Source organism: Phaenicophaeus curvirostris, chromosome 1, assembly GCF_032191515.1.
Source record: "Phaenicophaeus curvirostris isolate KB17595 chromosome 1, BPBGC_Pcur_1.0, whole genome shotgun sequence".
Classification (NCBI taxonomy): Eukaryota; Metazoa; Chordata; class Aves; order Cuculiformes; family Cuculidae; genus Phaenicophaeus; species Phaenicophaeus curvirostris.
Genome location: NC_091392.1, coordinates 14,827,816 through 14,849,661, shown reverse-complemented (window position 1 = coordinate 14,849,661; position 21,846 = coordinate 14,827,816). Strand labels below are relative to the sequence as shown.

The following is a 21,846-nucleotide window of genomic DNA, read 5'->3' as shown; positions in this document are numbered from 1 at the left end:
ATTGTTATTAGCGTTTATTTATCCACGCTGGATTTAAGCTTAGCAGTAGATTTACTTATTGTTTTCAAAGTATGAACTTGCTAAAACCTTCAGATTTTTCTTTACAGAACAAGCCAGGAATGAATAAAGTGCTCTCAGAAAGGAGTAATATTCTACTCACATTTTACAGTTACAATAATTGCAATTCTAATACTAAATGCTGTTAAAATTTAAGAAAGCTGACATGGTACAGAGTTATTAATATGGAACTAAATCAATTCCTCTGAGTGGGACACTGAATATGATTTCTTACAGAGATTACATAGTCTTTGAGTAACCGGACAAAAAATATTTACGTGTGTTTTAGGTAAAAGTGCACATTAATGAACAATAATTGAGTTAATAGAACATGTCCATTTATTTCAGATCCTCAAAATACAAATCTAAAAATATCTAAAAATATCATTTAACAGACAATATTCATCATTTAGTTTATATTTTATTACTGCCTTAAGCCTTTCTTGCACAGACTGATGTAAGAGAATAATAAAATACTCTACATTTTAACACTTTAGATCTCCTTAACTAGAGACTACCATATACATCAAAAATACTGTTGTGCACAGTAACCAATTAAACATCTACATTTAGAATAATTGGCTACATCTTATAACAGAGGCATCAATTACAGTACATTTATTAAAGATCCTTCAAGAATAGACTCAGTAGTAACAGTGGCAGCAGTAGTTAAAATCTTAACGGTTCTGTGAAATGATTGAAGCAAATGACAACAGATTTTAAAATTCAGTTAATCATTTAAAGGCAATGTAAAACCCATGTAAAGCTGCAACGGAAGAAGAAATTACAGAGGCACAAGTGCAAACCAGCAACACTGTAAGCCATGTTCTCTCTTTGGTAAAAATCAATTAGCAGAAAGTATACAGTAATAATTCAAGTCAAAGACTAATTCATGCTATGTATTTTTTCCTTTCCTACCATAGGCAGACTTGATGATTTGAAGGCATCCTACAGTAGAAAACTTTAAAATTCTACTTAACACTGCCCATTTTTTCCTCTTTTAAGTTTAAATACTGAAATTAAAGATAAGGATATTTTTTTTCTTTCATAAATAACTTTTCAGTAGTATAGGCTCTTAAGGAATTTAAAAATAAATAGCAAAACATACACAATTTCAAAGGCTACATTTAATTCCTTCTAGGTATATCCTGAAAATATATCTCCAAAGAATAAATAACTTTGGGTTTCTCAAATATTTGGTAAAATATCAGTTGCTCTTACATAAGGAGTTTTCTCTGAGGAATAGGGAAGTACCACTGCTTTTTCTACAAACCTTTACTGTACAGGCAGAATTTTAGTAACTTTACAGTAAGAACATAATCTGTAACATAATATGGACGTTCTTCATTAAAAGAACAGTAAAAAAACTTTCAAAATTAACCCTTTAGAATTTCAGGTTCAAACCTGAGGAACCTCCAGGTAACTATTAATTTCTCCTGTCAGGATGACCAAGCTCGGTTGTGTGTCAGGAGGCTACAACAGCAGTAAGGAAATTTCTTCTAGCGGTCGAGTCAAAGCTGCTTTCTGCTGACAACATATTAAAAATACAAAAAGGACAAAGTCTTAAGGAAGGGACAAAAGGCTGTAGGTGAAGAACATTTGACTGTAAGCCATCCTGAGAAAGAAGGGAATTGCCTACAAAGATTTCAATGTAACCATAGATTTTCAATAGATTCTTCTGCTTTTTGAGGGTTTGACCCTCATGAACAATTAAGGTAAGGTCGTAGGGGATTTCTATTTGAATTTGCAAGTTATCATCTTACTCAAGCTCTTCCTTCATATTTATCTGAAATTATTACTCAAGAAAAAAAAATGCAGGCTACATCAGCAAAGCACCCAGTTAAAAGAATCTAGCAACTTTAAGTGTCATTAGACATTAAAAAAAAACTTAGCTGCAGGACGATCTTCTCAAGGGGCAGAGCAGAAGTCCTTGCCTTTTTAGATCCATAAGCTGCCAGCAAAGTAAAGGCAATTTTGACTGCTCGTTTATTTGGAATGCATAAATAACACGCAGATTCACTAACCTCCTATTCACACCCACAGTTAACTTACATAAAATGTTAAGCAGAATGCTTTTCTACTCCTTGTTTGATTCCAAGCACAAGATGTAAAAACCAGTTAAATTGCACAGTCCAGCCCTTATCTCTGCAAACCTCTATCTGATCAAGAAAATGCTTTTTGGCATCTTCTTCGCTTTTCCCTACTGTCAGTGCATCCCGGATATACTCAATATCCTCTTTGCTGGTTAACTGGGGCATTCCAGTCATTAACATCATGGAGAACAGGATGATCAGAAGGTTTGTGTGATGTCGAAGAGCTAAATAAGCCTTCACGCATACATCCTAAAAAGAAAGAAAAATATTTTGTTAATTAATGAGGTGAGCTGATTGGGATGGTGTAGGAATTTCACAGAACTCATTAACCAATGTTACTCAATCACTCGAGCACATCACAGAGAGGAGACCCAACAGAGCTGTTCACCTGAGCAGAACCATGAAGCAGACTTGTGTGTCCATCGCTTGGTATTACTTCATTCATCACCAAACCTTGGGGCAACAAGTACTGTTTTGGTGTACAAACTGAAGGCTCCTTTTAATCATATTCTATCAATTACTAAAGCATAAAACCTTAGCTTTGCCAAAATTTCAAATAAATTTCCCTTTCTGTGGCTGTTAAAAGAGACAGAAATAATTCACTGTCTTCCTTACCAACTAGTACATTCCCATTTAAAAACCCCGGCTGGCAGGTGATACTGAACAAAGCAGCACCTCCAGGGGACTGTTCTTCATTTTATATATATGTCTATCAACTCTGCAGAGCTGACGGCTTATTTAATAGAGAAGATTTTTCAGGCTTGGCATTGAGAATTTTTTCCAAGTGTCAGCTCTAGTTTTCAGGCACATTGCCTTGCTATAGGACTTCTAGGATTATGTGCTGTCATGCTGGGTTCCACAGATCTTTTTTCATAGCTTTTTCAGTTTCATATATAAGTAATCTGTGTTTAACCTTCAAGAGAATGAATTTTCTGCAGCTTGGAAAACGGTGCAATGCTTTTAGAAGAATATTTAGTGCTATGACTACGACATAAACTGAAATTATTATTTCTTACATTAAATTTACTATTCATTTACTTTTAGAAACAGCATCTTAAGGAAGACAACGCAATGCAGAAATCAATCATATATTAGAAAGTTAAATTGGGCCTGCACTGCAGTAAAGTAAAAAGATGAAAAATATTTCCAACAAGGTTGTTGCCATTAAAACCAAAGCTGAAGGAATGCTAATTTTTACTCCATTAAATATTGAATTTAACCTTTCCACAAATGTATGTGAGTTTATTAAAGAATTCTTAAGAAATCCAAATATATTCATGTAAAGTTCCACCAAATCTCATCAGCCCTCTACAACACTGTTTATTTTTGACAAGGTGTATGTTTTCTTCCATACATACAAGTAATTTCAACATCTATCACTATTCACATCAGCAGCACCAGGACAACCAAGCAGACAGGAAGATATGAAGGAAGGAACATCCTATGTTGAATATCTGTCTGTAGAGTTTCTTTTTTCCTTTTGCCCCGGCTCTCAAATCTTTCACTCTGCTTCCAAATAGATTCTGTCCTGAAATAAGATCATACTTACAACCTCTAATGTTAATTTAGCTCTAGCAAAGCAGAAGATAAATTACAATGGTCAAAGGACCATTTACAACAAAAAAGACCATCGTCTTATCACAAGAACTAGTTTCTGTCTGTGACGCCAGGGTAAAAAAATAAAAGAAAATAATTCTACTTATGTATTATTGACTTCAAACAGGGAACTCCTGTCACAAGAGTTAGTGTGTGTTTTGTTCCTCTTCAAAGAGATGAAAGCTCTTTAGAGTTATTTCAAAGAAGGTTTTATGATGCATCTCACTACTGAGGTTGTCTGAGAAAAAAAACAATTATGCAGTCAAGAACCTGGCACCACTACATATCAAAGCAGTCTTTCCAGGTATTCAAAAGATTTTGAAAATCTGTATCTGCCTGTTACAGTTACTTATTCAGACCGGAACTGAATGGTGTTTTGAATTAACATCTACCAAGAAAACTAATTTTTACACTTCTGAGAGGCAGAGAGAACCAAAAATAGCAGATACATATGTGTCAAGGATATGTACACGTTTACCATGGGATTAACAAGAAAGATGCTTACTATTCTAAAGCCACAGGCAAAATGAAAGGAGCTGAGGAGAAACAGAAATCCCATTGTCCAACAGACAATAATGAAGTTATTTTGAGAGCTTGAAACTGTCCTAAGTATTAGTAAACTGAAGTTCATGCACTTCCATAACATAAAGTGCCCAAGTTCTGCTATAAAGGCAATCCCTTCCCTGTACAATACACTACAAACAAGTATTTCTCAATGACGAATTCCCTTGTTTTTTCTCTCACTTTTATTTGACAATCAAATACATAAGATTTTGTAAACAAATGGTACAGAAGAATTTGATTAGTACCAAAAATACAGATCTCTGTACTATCAAGTCAGCAGAGTAATGAAAAATACTGAATTAAATTAAATATAATGAATAAAACTGCATCAAAACTTACTGTAAAAACTAGCAAAGGCAATTTTAGGCAAACTAGTAACAGGTAAGTGGACAAAGCTCAGAAGGCTATGAAGATCTTTGATGAAGCTTTCTCAAGGGTTTCTGCAAGTCAGAAGTGAAAAGGTTGCATGTACATCGGAGTAATAGTTTCCTGGGTTTCAGCCATGGGCTGGAAAGGAAATGCCACCACATAGGACACACACAGTAAAAGAAACCTAGACAGTACTAAGGCAGCTGAAAAAATTCATAGATGGTACAGAAAAACACTTGTCTTCTCAGATTAAGTCATGCTTAAATACATTTTTGCAGTTAGGACCAAATACTGCTTCCTACTAAGCATTTCTGTGACGTCATTGATAAGTTCTGGCCTGAAATTTGCATTAAACCATCATAAGGAACGCAAACAAAAAAGGAAGCAAAATTTTGATTAGGACCTAACAGAAAAGAGACTTATTGCCAGTTCCAGAAAAAATGTCAGGCCACTGACAGATTTAGAAATTCAGTAATAATGAACTGTGCTCTGTTGCAGTGAGCCTCGGTCAAAATTATTTGTCTTATTAATCTCTTCTGACATAGTCAATACAAGCTATGGCTAACACATCTGTATGGATGATATCCAACTGGCGACAGAGCAATAACATTCTTTTAAAAAGTAGATATTTTAAGGTATTTTTAAATATTTTCAATACCAAAGCCCGTAAAAACCAGGGGATTCCTCTAAAGTACAACCCATTTTAATGCAGTTGAAATACAAATGAATGAGAGATGTTCTTAAAAATTAATGAAGGATAAATGCTGATACTTCTCCATTAAGACACAAATGTGAGTCAGCAGGCACGCTTAATGCATTCCTCAGTATTAGGAAACACGATGAAACTAAACAGTTAGAAAGTGAAGCTATAATTTTGTTTATTTTTGTACTCTGACCATACAATTAAAACATCTATTTTTTTACAGCCAAATATTTGATGCAGGTCTTGCTCCGTGTTACTGTTTTACTTGTATAGATGTAATTTATTTTTTTTATTTGTCTTTGAGACAGAAAAGCCTTTTAAAGCATTACCAGAATAGCAGTTTATAAACAGCATCTAATGCAGCAGAACTGTATATGAACTTACGTATTTTTTCGTCAGTAGTATTGTTGTCTGTGCCTAAATCATCCCACTTAAAATGACCAGGTCACATATCACAGTCATAGTTCACAAAGGTAAAGCACATCAATCACCTTTCATCTGGCCAATGACACTAGCAGAAATGACACTGGCACTATCCTGGCATTTCTAAACTACCTGCATTGGTGGGATGGTAGTCTAAACATGAAATATGTACCAGAGTGACAGAATGTGTATTCAGTCAACCCCAGGATCCCCTTACTGCAGAGGTAAGGCCAAAACCACCTCTTACTGCTTTTGGTATTTGGGCTGCTGAAGTAAAGGTCAGATGTTCTCTAAAAAAGCTGGATGATCCTTATATATGAACACAACATTACCTTGCTGCAGACACTAACAGGTTGCTAGTCTTCCAATTCTTCATTAGCCCACTATTTTTTGCTTCCAGAGCAGAGGTTTTGTATGAAATAACATACCCTAGAGTGGTGTTTTAGCCCCACATATGCACATGGCTTACAGCTGCAGCAATCACATCCTTCCTGCATGTAGCACAGCTCACAGGCTTCTCTGAGAGCACAGCTCAGCATTCCCCTCCCATAGCAAAGCACACCCTGCTCTTAAACCCTCGGAACTGCAAGCTCCCTTCAAAACACTTGCACTGTAATAAAGCTAGTCCCTGTGCAAAACTAAGACTCAAAAATCACACCTGGTTCTTCAGTTATTTTCAGACGTCTAGGCTGATGGATGACACTTGCCTCGCTACTTGCTGTACAGTCGCGTGTATGTTCAAAAGGAGATGTTCACCATCCAACAGTGAGAGCTTTAATTAGGTACTCAGGTTAGAAACCCAAACTCCTTACTAGGACAGAGAGACTGGTTCATCCAGAGGGAATCCACAACATCCAAGTTAGGCTTTTGCTTTGACTCGCGCTCTGGAGGAGACTTTTTCTTTTTTCAACAGAAAAGATTTGAAACACCATTCTTACTTTTTCAGAGTGTTAAGTTCATCCACTTCACAAAATCAGAATCTGACATAGCTTATGGTCACTGCAGATTTCTATTCAGCTGGAGTACTCTGAGCCCCAGAACACAAGGGCAGAATCAGGAGGGAATAACACTGGCAAAGCCAGTCAGGAATGACTTGCACCTGCTTGTACTACACTGAAGGTTCTGCTTAGTGCTATGAGTCTCTCCCTAATCACACAAATAACAAAGCCCTCCACAAAGTATTTCAATCAAGATAAAAACCAAAGAATTGCCTATCTGGTCCACTGCTAACTGAAGCTTTTCAATGTGGCTTCTTGTATGAATTCTAGTTCTCATAATCCTACAGATAATTTTTGCACTTAGTTGAGCCTAAAATATCCCAGGATTGTAGCATGATCCAGTACCTTTTATTAACATAGTATCCTAAATCCTTGAAAACTGAAGCATAGATGTTTATTTCTGAGGGCAAAAAACATTGCTTAATTGATTTGCAGCTAGATATTAATTCTTTACCTGGAATTTATGGAAATGGAGACTTGTCTTCTTCCCGGAAGTCCCCATGACAAACAGAAAATCTGGAGTTAGCACAAAAGGAACTCTTTCCTTATTAATGCCAAGGAAGCTTTTATAATTCCCAAGGATATGACCAAAATCTATATGGAAAAGGTTACCTTTATAAAGAAGAAGTCACAGTTAGTCTCAAATACAATAAACTGACAAGAATACTCATATTCACAGTAATTCCAAAATCCCCTTTTGGAGTATGCGTGATCACTCTTTTGTTCAGCAGAAAAGACTAATTTCTCTTTCTCAAAAATCTGTTATCTGTCCTCTTGGAAAAATCACTTTTTATTTACCTTTGGCAGTTGTTAGAAACCTGGCAGAACTGCTATATTCTCTAAACATGCTTACAGCTTTTCAACAATCAACCAAGGAAAGCTTGTGCCTCAGATCCTTAACAACCAGCTCCCTGCACATCACTACATGGAAAAGTCTTGTGGATTATATTTCAATCATCCATGGGGTTCTGGCACTAACCAGCTCCTTAGCTAGTGTCATTCACTAGAACATGCTTCTTCCTCATAGACCTGCCTTACTAACTTCTAGACCATCCAGTACTGTGCAGAATAAGCCTGCATTGTCATCCTGTGGGTAACTTCAAGATTCTGGTAGGTTACCAGTTCCCAGGAAAGTGATGAAAAGCTCCCTTTTTAAGGATTGCTACACCTACAGGACTGGAATGGACTACTGCTTTTCAGATTACTTTATTATTTCAGAGAAGATGTAAGGGTAAAATGAGTATGGTTACTTAAAAACATGGATTTGTAACAGTGATACACTCATAAGAAAAGATAAAATATTAAATTATGTAAGATGATACATAACAGTGATCCGTAGGTGGAATATCCTTATATGTTCCAGCATTTCAGCCAGTTTCCAAATCCTCTCAACCTACCAAATTTGACACACTCCACAGACCTCACAGCTGGCACCCTTCTGGCTTCTGTTTTCAAGACAGCTCCCATTTAAGACTCTAAGGCACACTGGCTCCTGACCACAACAAAATAACCTTTCTCTTTCTCTGCCAATTTTCTGCCAGTGGGCACTAACATTGAATTATCTTATAGATAATGTTGAAATTAAAGCATTTCTTTGTCATCTTTTCCTCCAGGATTTCTGGAAAACATTTTTTCTCTAATCTTCAATTAGCTCATTTCTGCCTTCAGGGTACTTCTTCTCTCTAGCCTTCAACTGGTAAAACTTATAATTAATATTAAATATACAGCCTTCTAACTAAGCCCAAAAGTATTTTCTGTCTCTTAGCATTATGTAAAGACTAGTTATGAAGCAAGAGGATCACAACACTGGAACTGAATTTCTTAGACCAAATAAACCTCCATATGTACTGCTCATTCTGGGGTCCTTTTTGGAGCTTCCACAGTTAGGTAAAATTAAGAATGAACCAATAGGCAGCTACAGAAATAATTCCCAAAGTTTGTAACAAAAAATAATGTGGTTCTTTCTGGAGGATTGCAACCATCCCAGAGACTTCAGTAGAAAACCCAATACATCCCATGTACACTTATTTTCTAGGATTTTCTACACAGGTATGTAAAGCAATTATGTTCCTCAGTAAAACTAGTCCAGTAATATCTGAATTATGACACAGATACAGTTGCATTGAACACACTCAGAACCACACTGACCCTTCAGACAGGTGAATAGCTGTCTGCTTTTTAAAGTTTTTTGTCTTTTAGATCTTAATCTAATAAAAAATAAATAAGTTTAACATTCCTTATGACGCAGTTTGTCACAAACTCATCCTTAGAAAAGAATGGGATTATTAATGATAAATATCTAGAATATCTAGAGCCTTTATGAAGGCCAAAGGGGGTGAAAATACATTTCAATGCCACAAGAGGACATGAACCCACAAGCAATGCTGACAGACCTGGATTGCATCTCTTCATTCATTGTTAAACACATTGTTTATTAAAAAGAAAGATAAATCTAGTGAAGAATTTTCTGTGAAATTCTTAAAAAATAACTCACCTGTTTCTGTAATCATAATGTTGTCATTGTGCCTATCTCCTATTCCAAGTACAAAGGTTGCCACACAGTATCCAGCACAAGAATAAACAAATCTTTCCACAGCTGCCTGAAACTAAAAATAAATATGAGATGTTAAATGCTTCAGTGCTAGAAACTAAATATCAGTCATACGCCTTTCTATTGATATGTATCTATCAGTAGTTAGACAAACTGCCTTACAAAATACAGCTTTGTGTAGCAGAGATTAAGATCACAGCCCTGCACTGCCCTCACTGTTCTGTGTGAGCAGGCTCTATCCCTTCACATAAATAAAATAAGCATATAGCTGTCCAGACTTTGAGAAAAAAAGCTGGTAGCAAGCACTAGTAGGTCAGTGGGCCGACCTACCTACCTATGCAAAGGAATTGCAAGTACCCCAACCTGTATTTAAACACTCTGTAACAACACTGCCTTTCAGTGCTCTTAGATGTCCTTGCAATCTGCTCCTCGTTTATTGCTTCAAAATACCACTGAAAAAGGAGTCACTTCTAAAGCATCTTTTTTTCTTGGGAGCTAGAGGCCAGCTGGATTCTAAAGGCTCTTTCAGACACACACAGCTGAGTATAGGGAAGATTGATGGATATTTTTTTAAACTCAAGTAAGACAAATGCAACTGTATGGGCTCTGTGCTCCTAAATTAGTTAGGTGCATTTGAAAATCCTACTTGAAAATTCGAAGAACTCACCTTCTCTTCAATCATGCATCTTTCCTTGAGCCACTGGTTTAGTATTTCATCCTTAAATGCACCAGTGTTGCCAACTGTACTCTGCTGAATTTTGGCAATTGTTGTAGCATCTTTCACAATTTCAATCATTCCTAGAGAAACCAAGGAAGAAGTTAAAAGTTGTTACTAAATTTACATTAAAGCATATTAGAAATATGCAATATTCAATTTAAACCTGTGTTTTTCAAAATCAACTGCAGAACTTCATAGGTTGTCAGTAGAAATTTGTTTTACAAGCAACAGAGGTTCTTGTTCATTCCTAGCTGAAACCAGCCAGAGGTTGTAACTAGCCTGGCATCCTAAACTCCACCATGAGAACATAAAACCTTGTAAGATAGATTCATGTCATCAGTGGGGATGAGACTTTTCCCAAGGAGAGGAACTATCTCCTGTCCAGATCCCCTGCAGAAGCCCAGGAACCGTCCACATTCTCACTGGAACTGGAACAGGCTGGCACTGGAACAGGCTGCCCAGGGAGGTGGTTGATTCACCTTCCCTGGAGGTGTTTAAGGCATGGGTGGACAAGGTGCTAAGGGGCATGGTTTAGTGTTTGATAGGAATGGTTGGACTCGATGATCCGGTGGGTCTCTTCCAACCTGGTAATTCTATGATTCTGATTCTATGATTCACTAGCTTCTCTCCAATTTCACAAATCTGAGGAGGTGAAGAGAAGCTGCAGCATCACAGGGTTGCAAGAGCCGCCCGTGGCAGAGGAACAGAGCTGGCCCTCCTGCAGCAAATCCATTTTAAGCTTAAGCGTGCATATGCACAGAAAGATTCGGAAATACCAGTACACAGTGAAGTATAGCAGTGGGATTGCTGCTGGAAAGCTGTGGCTGTTGGGACCCTAAACTGAACAGACCCTCGCAAAGGCAAATCCGCATATCACAGCAATGCGGTGCAGAAACAAGGACTTGTACTGCTCATACTAAAGTGGCTTGCGGTGAAGGAGGAACTAGAGAGGAAAGCAGAAACAGAGGGTGCAACACAACTCTGCACTGTAGCCAAGACTAGCAAATGCAGTCTGCCCTCGTACTGGCCGTGCCTGTATGGTCGAAGCTCAGATTTTAGTTGAACTTATTCAGTAACTGGAAATACTATATCTTCTCCCTCTGGTTTATGTTCAACAGTTTATTACTAGTAAAAGCCTGGCTTCAGTTCCAGCTCAATGATAAACAAGCAAACAAAACCACCCCTTTCTCTCCAAAGTGATTTGAAGCAGCTTCTGATTCAGTTTCAGTTTGATTTTTTCAGAAATGGATGAATTTCTATCTAGTCACAGTCCTACCCTTTGGCAACTACTGAATTATGTGCAGTTTTTTTAGTAACAGAGTAACGATGTAGTAATGTCTTCCTGCCTTCCATGCATGGCTGAATTCATGGCTGTATACCCCCTGGAGGTACTTCTGTCTTCACAGTGGCCTAAATCTCTTTGTAATAAAACTGTTGTGGAAATATGACCTCCTAAACCCAACATCACCAAATTTAAAAGCTGTGCACTTTGGTCCGTGCTTGTCAAGCTGTTGCTCTCCTCCTGGGATTGAGTTCCAGATCACATTCCAACTGTTGAAAAGGCTTCCACTGCCTGTGCTCACAAATCTCCCTCTACTGGCCAACAGCTTCTTGATTCCAAAGGAGCAAACTGTTGCAGAAGGCATCTTCTACTTCCCCTTGCATTTAAAACTTCTCCCAGCATAGCTATGTTGATCAGCAGTGTGAAAAATCCCCAGATTTTGAAGCAGCTGCTAATAAAAACCCTTTACTGATCATTCTCCACTGCACTCCTGAAAGAGTGGTATAAATCCTACAAAGAATGTTGTGCTGCTTATTCTGTCCAAGTAAATATGTCAAGGATATTGTGGTAAAAAAAGTTGTCTGCTGGAAGAGTATAGCTCTACTGGCAAATCCTTCTACACACAGACGTGCCTCTCAGTATGTATGATTAGTCCTAGAGAAGACTTCAGTAACTGGGACAGAGGATCTCAGTTAGGCTGTGTTTAGCTGGAAATGCAGCAATAAATGCTACGTTTCTGGTACTACAGCAGGTGACTCTTACATTAAGTGCCAGCTTGAACTTGTTAAATTTAGCAGTGATGCAGCATAGTAATTAGTAATAATTGCCTCACAGAGCCAGGGACATATGGCCATGTCAAAGGGAGAGAGAATAGGGTATGATATTTTACCAGTGATATGTAGAAAAGAAAGTTCCTCCTATAGAGGTCTATTTGGCAGCAACAATGGAGAGGGTGGATGTTTCCAAAACTGCAAACTGTACTGAGTGTGGACGTCAGTGTGGACGTCTTCAACAGACTGAAAAAGCTCTACACCAGAGGGGATGTCAGCTCCAAGTGTAAGACACCTGGCTGTTTGCCTGTGCTCTGTGTAGAAAGGGGCACTGTCTTTGTCTCAATACCCAGAAATTGTCCCAGGTTCCATGGAAATACTAAGAGGGAGGAAAAAAAAAAGCTTGGATGCAGACCACATATGAATATTGTGAAAGAACATTTGCATGCCACTACTTCTTGGCTCCATTCCAAACAAGCATAAGCTCTACATCAAAGTCTCCCACATTGGGTATTACTAATTTAGGCTGCAGGTATTCTCAGCAAACCAAGCAGGAGTTTTGATGTGACTAACCATGCCCCTATTGTGGTGCTGAAAGGATGCTAAATTCTTACATCTCCCCCATGAGTATAGGAAAATAAACAATTATTTCCTTGAGATAAAAGAATGGGGAGTCAACTAAGAATTCGTGGAAGAATAATGAAGCCTGTAACTTGAACGTAGGAGTACTAGGATCACTGGTGGAATTCCTCCATCTTCCTCCATTATTTCAATAAATTAAAATAATCTTAAAGCAATGTAAACAAAATCAAATTAAATCATAAAAATATCTCAAAAAAATTAGGTTTGTTAAACATATCTAAAGGAGATGAAAACAAACCAACCCTCCTTATATTTATAGTATTTTCATGTCATGCTTCATTTCCTTTATTATTAGAATTCTACCAATACAATTTATTTAAAACACTTATACTAGGAGAATGGATAGTCTCTTGTGCCACACTACCAAGTATTTTATCAGCACATTTGGGTTTTCTGCATTGCTGAGATCTCTTGAGGTCAAAAGAAAGGACAATAAAAATATTATGTGGCAATTGATTTTAGATAGACATACATTACAGATGTATGTTAAAAATAGTTCTTAATTTTACTGGGACTCAGTTAATTACTCCTTAATCTGCAAAGCAAAATCTATTACTGAAAAAGAAAAGAATGAAAAAGCTGGAGATCATGAAAGAGAGACAACCGTATCTGCAGTATCATTATTTTATCAATCCACACTGTTACTATCATACTGCCAGCTACACCAATGACAGGAATTAACAAACTTGCTAATTTTTACACATGCTCAAGCTTTAAGTAAAAGGCAGAGCTGTACTCACTAATCTGTCTCACTGACGTGTTGTTTATAGCAGCCTAAGTATTTTTTTTCAGCACAGTAGCTTCACTCAGGCATAGCCAGCTTTTCCACAGTGAGGAGGCTTTCCTCCAGCCAATCGTTCAAGAACTGCTCGCCAAAAATGACTCTGCAGTCAATTCAGTATTATCTGGATACTAGGAAACTGCGCAGTGTGGATGTTCTAGCTTATATAATATGTGCAAATCCAACCACAGTCAGTTTTGAGCCATTGGAATGCATAAATTGCACATCAGTTTGGCATTTCTGGATGTAATCAGACTCTAACAGAGCTGATCAAGTTGCTCTCCACATCATCACACAGTTCTCCAGAAGCTTGGTAAGCAATTAATAGATTTCTCCCACCGTGAATTCTGGAAAATAGATCAGCTGTGCCACAGGAATTAATGCCCACTGAGAAATATTGCCTGAGCATCCTGTTGAGTAATGTTGTTGCTTCTATGTGCTACAGGGTACAATGGAAAAAAAGGTAAATGTTTTGCTATTAAAAAGAAACTTGCAGTAGGACCCAAACAGTTGGACTTGCACAGGAATCACAGTCAGTTAAGCCAGTGCAGCAGCTGAAGGATAACAATGAGAAGGGCAGAAACCATTCCTGACACTACTGAAGGCTGCTCACAGAAAGTCTAATAAACTGCCGTTTATCTCAGGACCACATACTAGAATAGTTCTCCCATACGCAACTTCTGCAATTATGCTATTTTGAATTTCTAATCACACACATACCTATTTTGTTCCCTGTAGAAATACAACCATATGGTAACAAACAGAGGTCCAAAGATTCTGCTTCCCAAATGGATTCCATAATTCGAAGAATCTAGTAAAAACAATTGTATACACTAAGTTACTTTAAATTGTTTGGACATTACTTATTCACACAAATAACACTAACCAGACTTCTAAACTTATTTTTCTGTTTTACAGATTAAGAAATAGATACAGAAAGTGTGCAGCCATTCAAGAGTATCAGTTACAGAACCAGGGTTTATATTTCCTCATTGGTCCTATGCCTGAGCAATCTCTACTGTTTTATAACGTATTAATAAATACATTGCATGATTTCTACATGAGCTGAGACTGAACACATTAGCAAGTATGTCCATTTTCTCCCATAAATATCCCCAAAAATGCCAACAAACCAGTTTGTCAGAATAATCACAGAAATATTACTAGAGCAATGCTACCTACCAATTTCTTTCACCTTTGAAAGTTCACCCACCACATAAATAAATGATAAAAATGCTTCATCGGAAAAAAAGGCCACCTTGCACTAAATAAAATTCCTCCTCTGTAACACCAAAATATGAATTATGTATGGCACACAGCAGGAGAAAACTGGGTAGCAGTAGTATGTATGTAGTGGGTCTGGCTGAGATCAAGTTAATTTTCTTCATAGCAACTCATATTGTGCCGTGGTTTAGGTTGATGACCGAAGCAATGCTGGTAACACACTGATATTCCAGCAATTGCTGAGCACTGTTTGCAGATTGTCAAGGCTACCTCTGTTTCTCTCTCTGCCCCACTGTGAACAGCCTGGGGGTGCACAAGAGGCTGGGAGGGGACACAACCAGGCAGATGACCTAAATCAACCAAAGAAACATTCCATGCTGAATAATGTAATGCTCAGCAATAAAACAAAGAGGAAGGCTGTTAGGTAGGTTAACCATCTTTTGCACAGGAACTGGCTGGGCACTGGTCTATCCATAGGATGTGGCGAGCAAACTGCTTTTGCATCACTTGTTTTTCCCCATTCTTCCACTTTTTCTTTGCTTTTCAAACAATTTTATCTCAGCTCACAAATTCTCTTTCTTTTACTCTTCCTTTTCGCTTTCCCCATCCCACTGGGATTAACCCATAAAATGTTAACACAGAAAAGGAAGATCCAGTTTTGATGTCAGCCTTAGCATGTACTGTTTAAAAAACAAAAGGCAACCTCATATTTCCTATGGACAGTAAAGATAAGGTTCACATATTTCTGAAAAGTTAAATTATTTTAAAATATTTAAAAATGTTAATGTTATTATTAATTTTATACATTTTAGCTATCGTACCTGTAAAATAAGCATGTCCTGACGGAGGTCATCTCCATGTTTGAAGATTATGCCTATGGTTTCATTTGATAGTGCTGTTGGATCTGCGCACTTAAACTCAAGCCAGAGGGGTTTCTTCTTAGATGCCATTACTTTACATTTTTCTATCTGTGAAAGACACATTTATTGCTTGCTAGTCATTGCGTTCCAACATCAGCACAATTAAGCTTTTAACACGCCAACTACAGAGCAGTTTACCAACTTCCAGTCAGTTTTACCACGAGAAACACACTGAAAGCACCTGTGGGGAGTGGTATTCGGTTGCCACATAAAGCATCACTGACCCTGCACAACTTCCAACACTGTCCGTGGTAAAGAAAAAAGTATGCCTTGACTTGCTGAAACTGGATTTAGCTTGTAAATCTGATTCAGACAGACAAAATTCCTTTTAAACCAGGAATAAGAGATTCTGATGAAACAGGGAATTTATTTTTGTATTTTACGAATGATCATGATAAATTAGTTTCACAAATCCCATTTTCCCCATGAATGTGAACAATTTACTAAGGGAAATGAATCAAGCCATCTGGAATAACTGAAGTTGCTAGAAGTCAAAAGGATGGATGATGTGGTAAATTGCATTGGACAATGATTGTGTTCCAGTTATGCAAAGCACCCGTTAGAACGCAGAATGCTGTTGTGAGATATGGGATTTGTGAAACTAATTTAACATAATCATTCATAAAATACAGAAATAAATTCCCTGTTTCATTTTATTACATTTTTAATCTTGAGAAATTCAGTACTGAAACCACCGAAACTGCATTATTTCACATGTTTTCTCAACAATTTATATCTAATACAACTGTAGTTTCTGTAGTACTTTCTATTCTGGAATTCCTGGTTGATTGTTGAACATTACTATGTACAATAAAGCCATCTACAATAATAAAAGCAATTGCATGTTAGCATTTGAGAGCTGACAGACTTGATCAGCACAGAAGAGTATTTTTGAATATTCATGTTACATAGATTGAGGTTCTGAGCTTGTAGGTTAAAACAAAACAGTTTTTACCATCCTTATTATCCATTTTAAAAGGAAAGAAGTTGTTAAATCTTTGAACTTACTAGAAACACTGATTTTGCTTCTAACACTTGTTTTAGACTAGTCACATCTCAGGGTTTGAAGATAATAGACACGCAGCACTTGCTAGAATGAAGATGAAATGAAAGCTCACTAATACAATCCAGCATATCACCTATTTTTGTCCATATAGCTTGGGAGGGGGGGAAAAGTCTCTAATGCATCTATTTTTTGGATACAGCTACCTTTCCTTGTACATCTATTGCTTTCTTCATCAGGAGGTCCTTGCAGGGCTGAATACTTCCTAAGTGAAGAAAAACTAGAAAATCCAGAAAGATTTTTTATTTTGGAATTCACTTTTTTTCAAGCAGTTGGTGATTTTTGTGCACAAAAGACTAAAGAGAGTGAAACAAAATCAAGAAAATAACATTCAAGAAGCCACAAATTCTGTATTTCTGAGTAAGTAATATTTGAACTAACTTCTGCACTGACAGTACCTCAGTCACAACCAACTGGGAGGCATTTAACTCTTTCAGCTTGAAGACAAACTAGCATATAGCTTGTCTACCACGGCACAGTTTTGTTTAACAGAAACATGGCCAGATCTAGACAACTAATATCAGTCACCCAAATGAGTACTCTACTAATTGAAAATTCCTTAGGCTGGATGGTTTTTCTGTCCTTAGCTAAGAAAAAAATCACGGGATTCTTTTCTTGTAGGCTCCTTATGGCACATCAGGTGAATCCAAGGATCTTCACTGTGCTTCACTGGACACTGGAACAAGCTGCCGAGGGAGGGGGTTGAGTCACCTTCCCTGGAGGTGTTTAAGGCACGGGTGGACGAGGTGCTGAGGGGCATGTTTTAGTGTTTGATAGGAATGGTTGGACTCGATGATCCGGTGGGTCTCTTCCAACCTGGTTATTCTATGATTCTATGATTCTTTATCCAAACCTTATATTGCGTAGTAAATGCACGAGCCAATTCCCTTTCACTACGCATCTGCTGATTTATTAATCTTTTTAACTCTGAGTTGACATAAGCCACTGCAACCTCACCACAAAACTGGAGGCAGCAGCAAAGAAAAAACAAGTGTTTCTTAATGTATTTCTAATAAAATCTTAATTTGTTTTCTAATAAAAGTAACAAAAGCAACGTAGAGATATTGAAAAATCAGAATCAGCTAAGGTAGACATTTCTGTTAGTAAGATGAAGGTCTGGACCTAAACCTTAATGACAGAATCATAATTGCCATTTAATGATTAGAATTTTGGGGTTGCTGCATTTTTTAGTGCATGATGGCATGTCATTACATCTAGAAAAATGCTAATAGGTTTAGGAACAAAAACTTATTGAGTCCATGAAATGTCATAGTATTCACAGTGAAATAAAACTTTTACACAGGTTAGCAAAAATTTTTACCAAATGACACATGCTTACAAATAGAAGATTTTTTTTCAAAAAGCATTTGTGAAATCTCAGAATATACCAACCACTAGGGCTCCTGCTCTTAGCCCAGGATCATATGGAACTCTGAAACTTTCTGGAAGTTTGCTGCTCTGTAGTTTTTCAAGCTTTTGCCTCAGCTGTGCAATAACTGCAATTACAAGAAAACACAACGAAATCAAAAGCTGGAAAGCAAAATTGTTGAAGTTATCAAACTTGTGAAGCATCATGATTAAGTTAAAAACCTCCTTTGCTGATTTACTTTTCAAACTGTTTTCCTCAAGTATCTCCTGATCTGAGGCATGGAGGAAGATTCTTTAGCTTGCACTCTTAATGGTTGGGGCTGTTGCAGATACCTAAAGGTAAAGTCTTCAGCACCTCATAAGTCATGTGCCCTCTGCACAGTGTTTAAAGCTCTGCACAGTGCTTGGTGTTCTCAAGACTCAAGAGACTCTATTAAAATGTCACCTTTAACTTAAGAAACAAAATAAAACACAGCACAACACACCAAAATTTTTGCCATTATAACTGCTAAGGAAAGGTTCACTGAACCATCCACCCTAAAGGCTCAGAAGGAGAAGGCACTTCATATTTTCCAGCATTATTGCGACCCACCTCATTGCTCTTGCAGAGAGTCCTGGCTTCTGAATTCTTGGAGTCAATTATACTGTAATCATAAGGACTCCAAGTATAAAGATACTGAATTTCCTATCCTCCTAAAACTGGTTTCATTGTGCAGCCTTCTTAATCTCACATTCCACTAAGAAGAAAATTTTTCCATGTATTTATACAAACAAGAATTTTAATGTTCATACATACACTTAGCCTTTCCATTCATGAAACCTCAAGCTTCTGAATCTTCAGCTTAGAACACTATGCATTATACTACACATGATGCACTTTGTTCCTGTCAACTAGCAGGTGTTAGCAGCATAAGCAAGATACTGGTATTGCCATTTATTAGGACAAAGACCTGAACGCTGTTTTAAAAGAAATTGCAGCTATACGGCAGAGGTCATGTAATTTTGGAGATAATAACTAAAAAGCAAGAAGTTTGTAATGAGAAAACAAGACATAGACCTGGATACTTAATAAACAAAATCGTAAAATCAAACAACTGTAGAATGGTTTGGATTGGGAGGGACCCCTAAAGGTCATCTAGTCCAAGCCCGTAAAGTGAGTAGGGACATCTTTAACTAGCAGGCTGCTCAGAGCCCCATCCAACCTGATCTTGAATGTTTCCAGGGATGGGGCATCCACTGCCTCTCTGGGCAACCTGTGCAAGTGTTTCAACATCCGCGTTGCAAAAATTTTTTTCCCTATATCTAGTTTAAATCTACTCTCCCTCAGTTTAAAAACATTACCCCTTGTCCTATCACAGCATGCACTGATAAGTCTGTCCCTATATTTCTTATAGGCCCTCTTTAACTACTGAAAGGCCACAATAAAGTCTCTGCGAAGCCTTTTCTTCTCCAGGCTGAACAACCCCAAATACCTAGACCTTTCCTCACATGAGAGGTGTTCCATCCCACTGTATGATCACTTTTGTGGCCCTCCTCCAGACCTGCTTCAACCGGTGCATGTCTTTCCTGTGCTGAGGACCCCAGAGCTTGATGCAGTACTCGGATGAGGCCTCAGCAGAGTACAGCAGAGGAGCAGAACCACCTTTCTCAAACCTGCTGGCCACCCTTCTTTTGATGCAGCCCAGGATATGGTTTGCTATCTGGGCTGCAAGTGCACACAGTGGCTCATGTCCAGAAAACGAAGACACATCAAACGGTGCTATCAAATATAGAAAGTCAAGCCAAGAGAATTACCTGAGAACTCATATAACACAAATGTTACACTTACCTCAAAGGCTTTTATAAAAGAAATACCTAGCAGTGCCAGGATATATGCCAGCAGTGCTAAAGTGGAATCTCCTCTGATAAAAAATGCATAAATCTGACACAGAAGCTCGTAAGCGAACTTCTATAATTAGACACCTTTCAAAAAAATCTCAAAAACCCAAACCACAACCAACCCAAACAAACAAAAAAATCCACAAATACTGGAGGAAGAAAAATATACACAAGAATTGGATGTGGCTGCATGACAGAATGAAATTAAATGGTTTGAAGCATTCAGACTGAAAATATAAACAACAATGAACATTAGAAATGATAGGGCAAAAAAAGAAGCCTTAAACTAAAGAAGAAATTATAGGATATAAATTTTTCAAGAATGTAAGAAGGGAGCCTGCAGGAAAAAAACGTATCCTTAATAATCTGAGAATAAATTAAATTAGATATAGCATTAGTAGGACACTCCACAATTTCAGGAAGCCTTATTCAGTGAAAAATGTCAATTATATAAGTCATCTTTCAATGTTCTGCTGTACTTTACATACAAAGATCCTTTAACTTCAAAAGCTGGTGGGTGTTAATATGATTGCTTTCTCTTGGAACTTTTCTTCTTTGCCCACATCTCCTTCAAAGATAATGTATTATGGAAACTACTGCTGTTACAGACATGTACATCTGCAAGACTGTAAAGTTGCTCTCAAAAACATGGGATTCTCATCAAATATATTTAGATTATGGAGTTTTTAAGATAAAATTTTAGGAAGTTGTTTAGAAAGAATATTTTGCATGGGGGTTCATTAAGTCTCCTAACTAACACTATGTAGCAATGTAACTGATATTACATTATATATTGAAGAATAAACGCGTATTTCCTTCAAATTTCTTACTGAACACCACCACAGCCACTTCTGCATAACCAGAGTGGAATAGCTTTCTGAAACAAGGGCTTCCTGGCCCAGAACATACCAGGCTGAACATGCAGGAAGAGTCTCTATAACTTTCAGAATTTCAAAATTGTGGTATGTCTTCTAGCCCTGGCTCCCAACACCAAGTAACTAACAGGAATGACGACAAATTGGACAGGCGCACCCTCTGCTGGGTTAAAAACTGCTGCACTGGGATGGCTGCACCCAATGTGGTAAATGGAGTTAAAATCGAGTTGGAGACCAGCTACAAGTGGTGTTCCTCAGGGCTCAGTGCTGTGTCCAGTGCTGTTCAATATCTTTGTCAACAATATGGGTGAGGGGATTGAATGTATCCTTACTAAGTTTGCAGATGACACTAAGCTGGGAGGAAATGTCGATCTGCTTGAGGGTAGGGAGACTCTCCAAAGGGATCTGAATAGGCTGGACCGATGGGCTAAGGCCAACAGAATGAGTTTTAACAAGACCAAGTGCAGAGTCCTCCACTTGGGACACAACAACCCTGTGCAGCGCTACAGGCTTGGGAAAGAGTGGCTGGGAAGCTGCCTGGCAGACAAGGACCTGGGGGTGTTAGTTGACAGCAACTGAACATGAGCCAGCAGTGTGTCCAGGTGGCCAAGAAGGCCAACGGCTTCTTGGCCTGTATCAGAAACAGCGTGGCCAGGACCAGGGAAGTGATTCTGCCCCTGTACTCAGCACTAGTGAGACTGCACCTTGAACACTGTATTCAGTTTTGGGTCCCTCACTACAAGAAAGACATTGAGGTCCTGAAGTGTGTCCAGAGAAGGCCAACGAAGCTGGTGAAGGGGTTGGAGAACAAATGTTATAAGGAGTGGCTGAGGGAACTGGGGTTGTTTAGCCTTGAGAAGAGGAGGCTGAGGGGATCTTATCACTGTCTACAACTACCTGAAAGGAGGTTGTAGTGAAGTGAATGTTGATCTCTTCTCCTAAGTGATAGGTGATAGGACGAGGGAATGGTC

The 21,846-nt window shown here is 38.0% G+C and overlaps 1 protein-coding gene across 3 annotated transcripts in view; it reads right to left on the bottom strand.

Moving 5' to 3' along the window:
* Positions 1 to 397: 397 nt before the first annotated feature.
* PIK3CG (phosphatidylinositol-4,5-bisphosphate 3-kinase catalytic subunit gamma) overlaps positions 398 to 21,846 on the bottom strand; it is a 35,671-nt gene continuing 14,222 nt past the window's right edge. For 2 of the 3 annotated variants that reach the window (XM_069883332.1, XM_069883322.1), the window contains exons 5-11: positions 18,147 to 18,250; positions 15,593 to 15,739; positions 14,268 to 14,358; positions 10,022 to 10,152; positions 9,298 to 9,409; positions 7,258 to 7,415; positions 398 to 2,399 (exon numbers count right to left, since the gene is read on the bottom strand). In XM_069883332.1, the coding sequence (XP_069739433.1) occupies positions 2,118 to 2,399; positions 7,258 to 7,415; positions 9,298 to 9,409; positions 10,022 to 10,152; positions 14,268 to 14,358; positions 15,593 to 15,739; positions 18,147 to 18,250 (1,025 nt within the window). In that variant the 3' untranslated portion in view covers positions 398 to 2,117. The remainder of the gene's footprint in view (positions 2,400 to 7,257; positions 7,416 to 9,297; positions 9,410 to 10,021; positions 10,153 to 14,267; positions 14,359 to 15,592; positions 15,740 to 18,146; positions 18,251 to 21,846) is intronic. The other variant, XM_069883341.1, reaches the window with a different exon arrangement.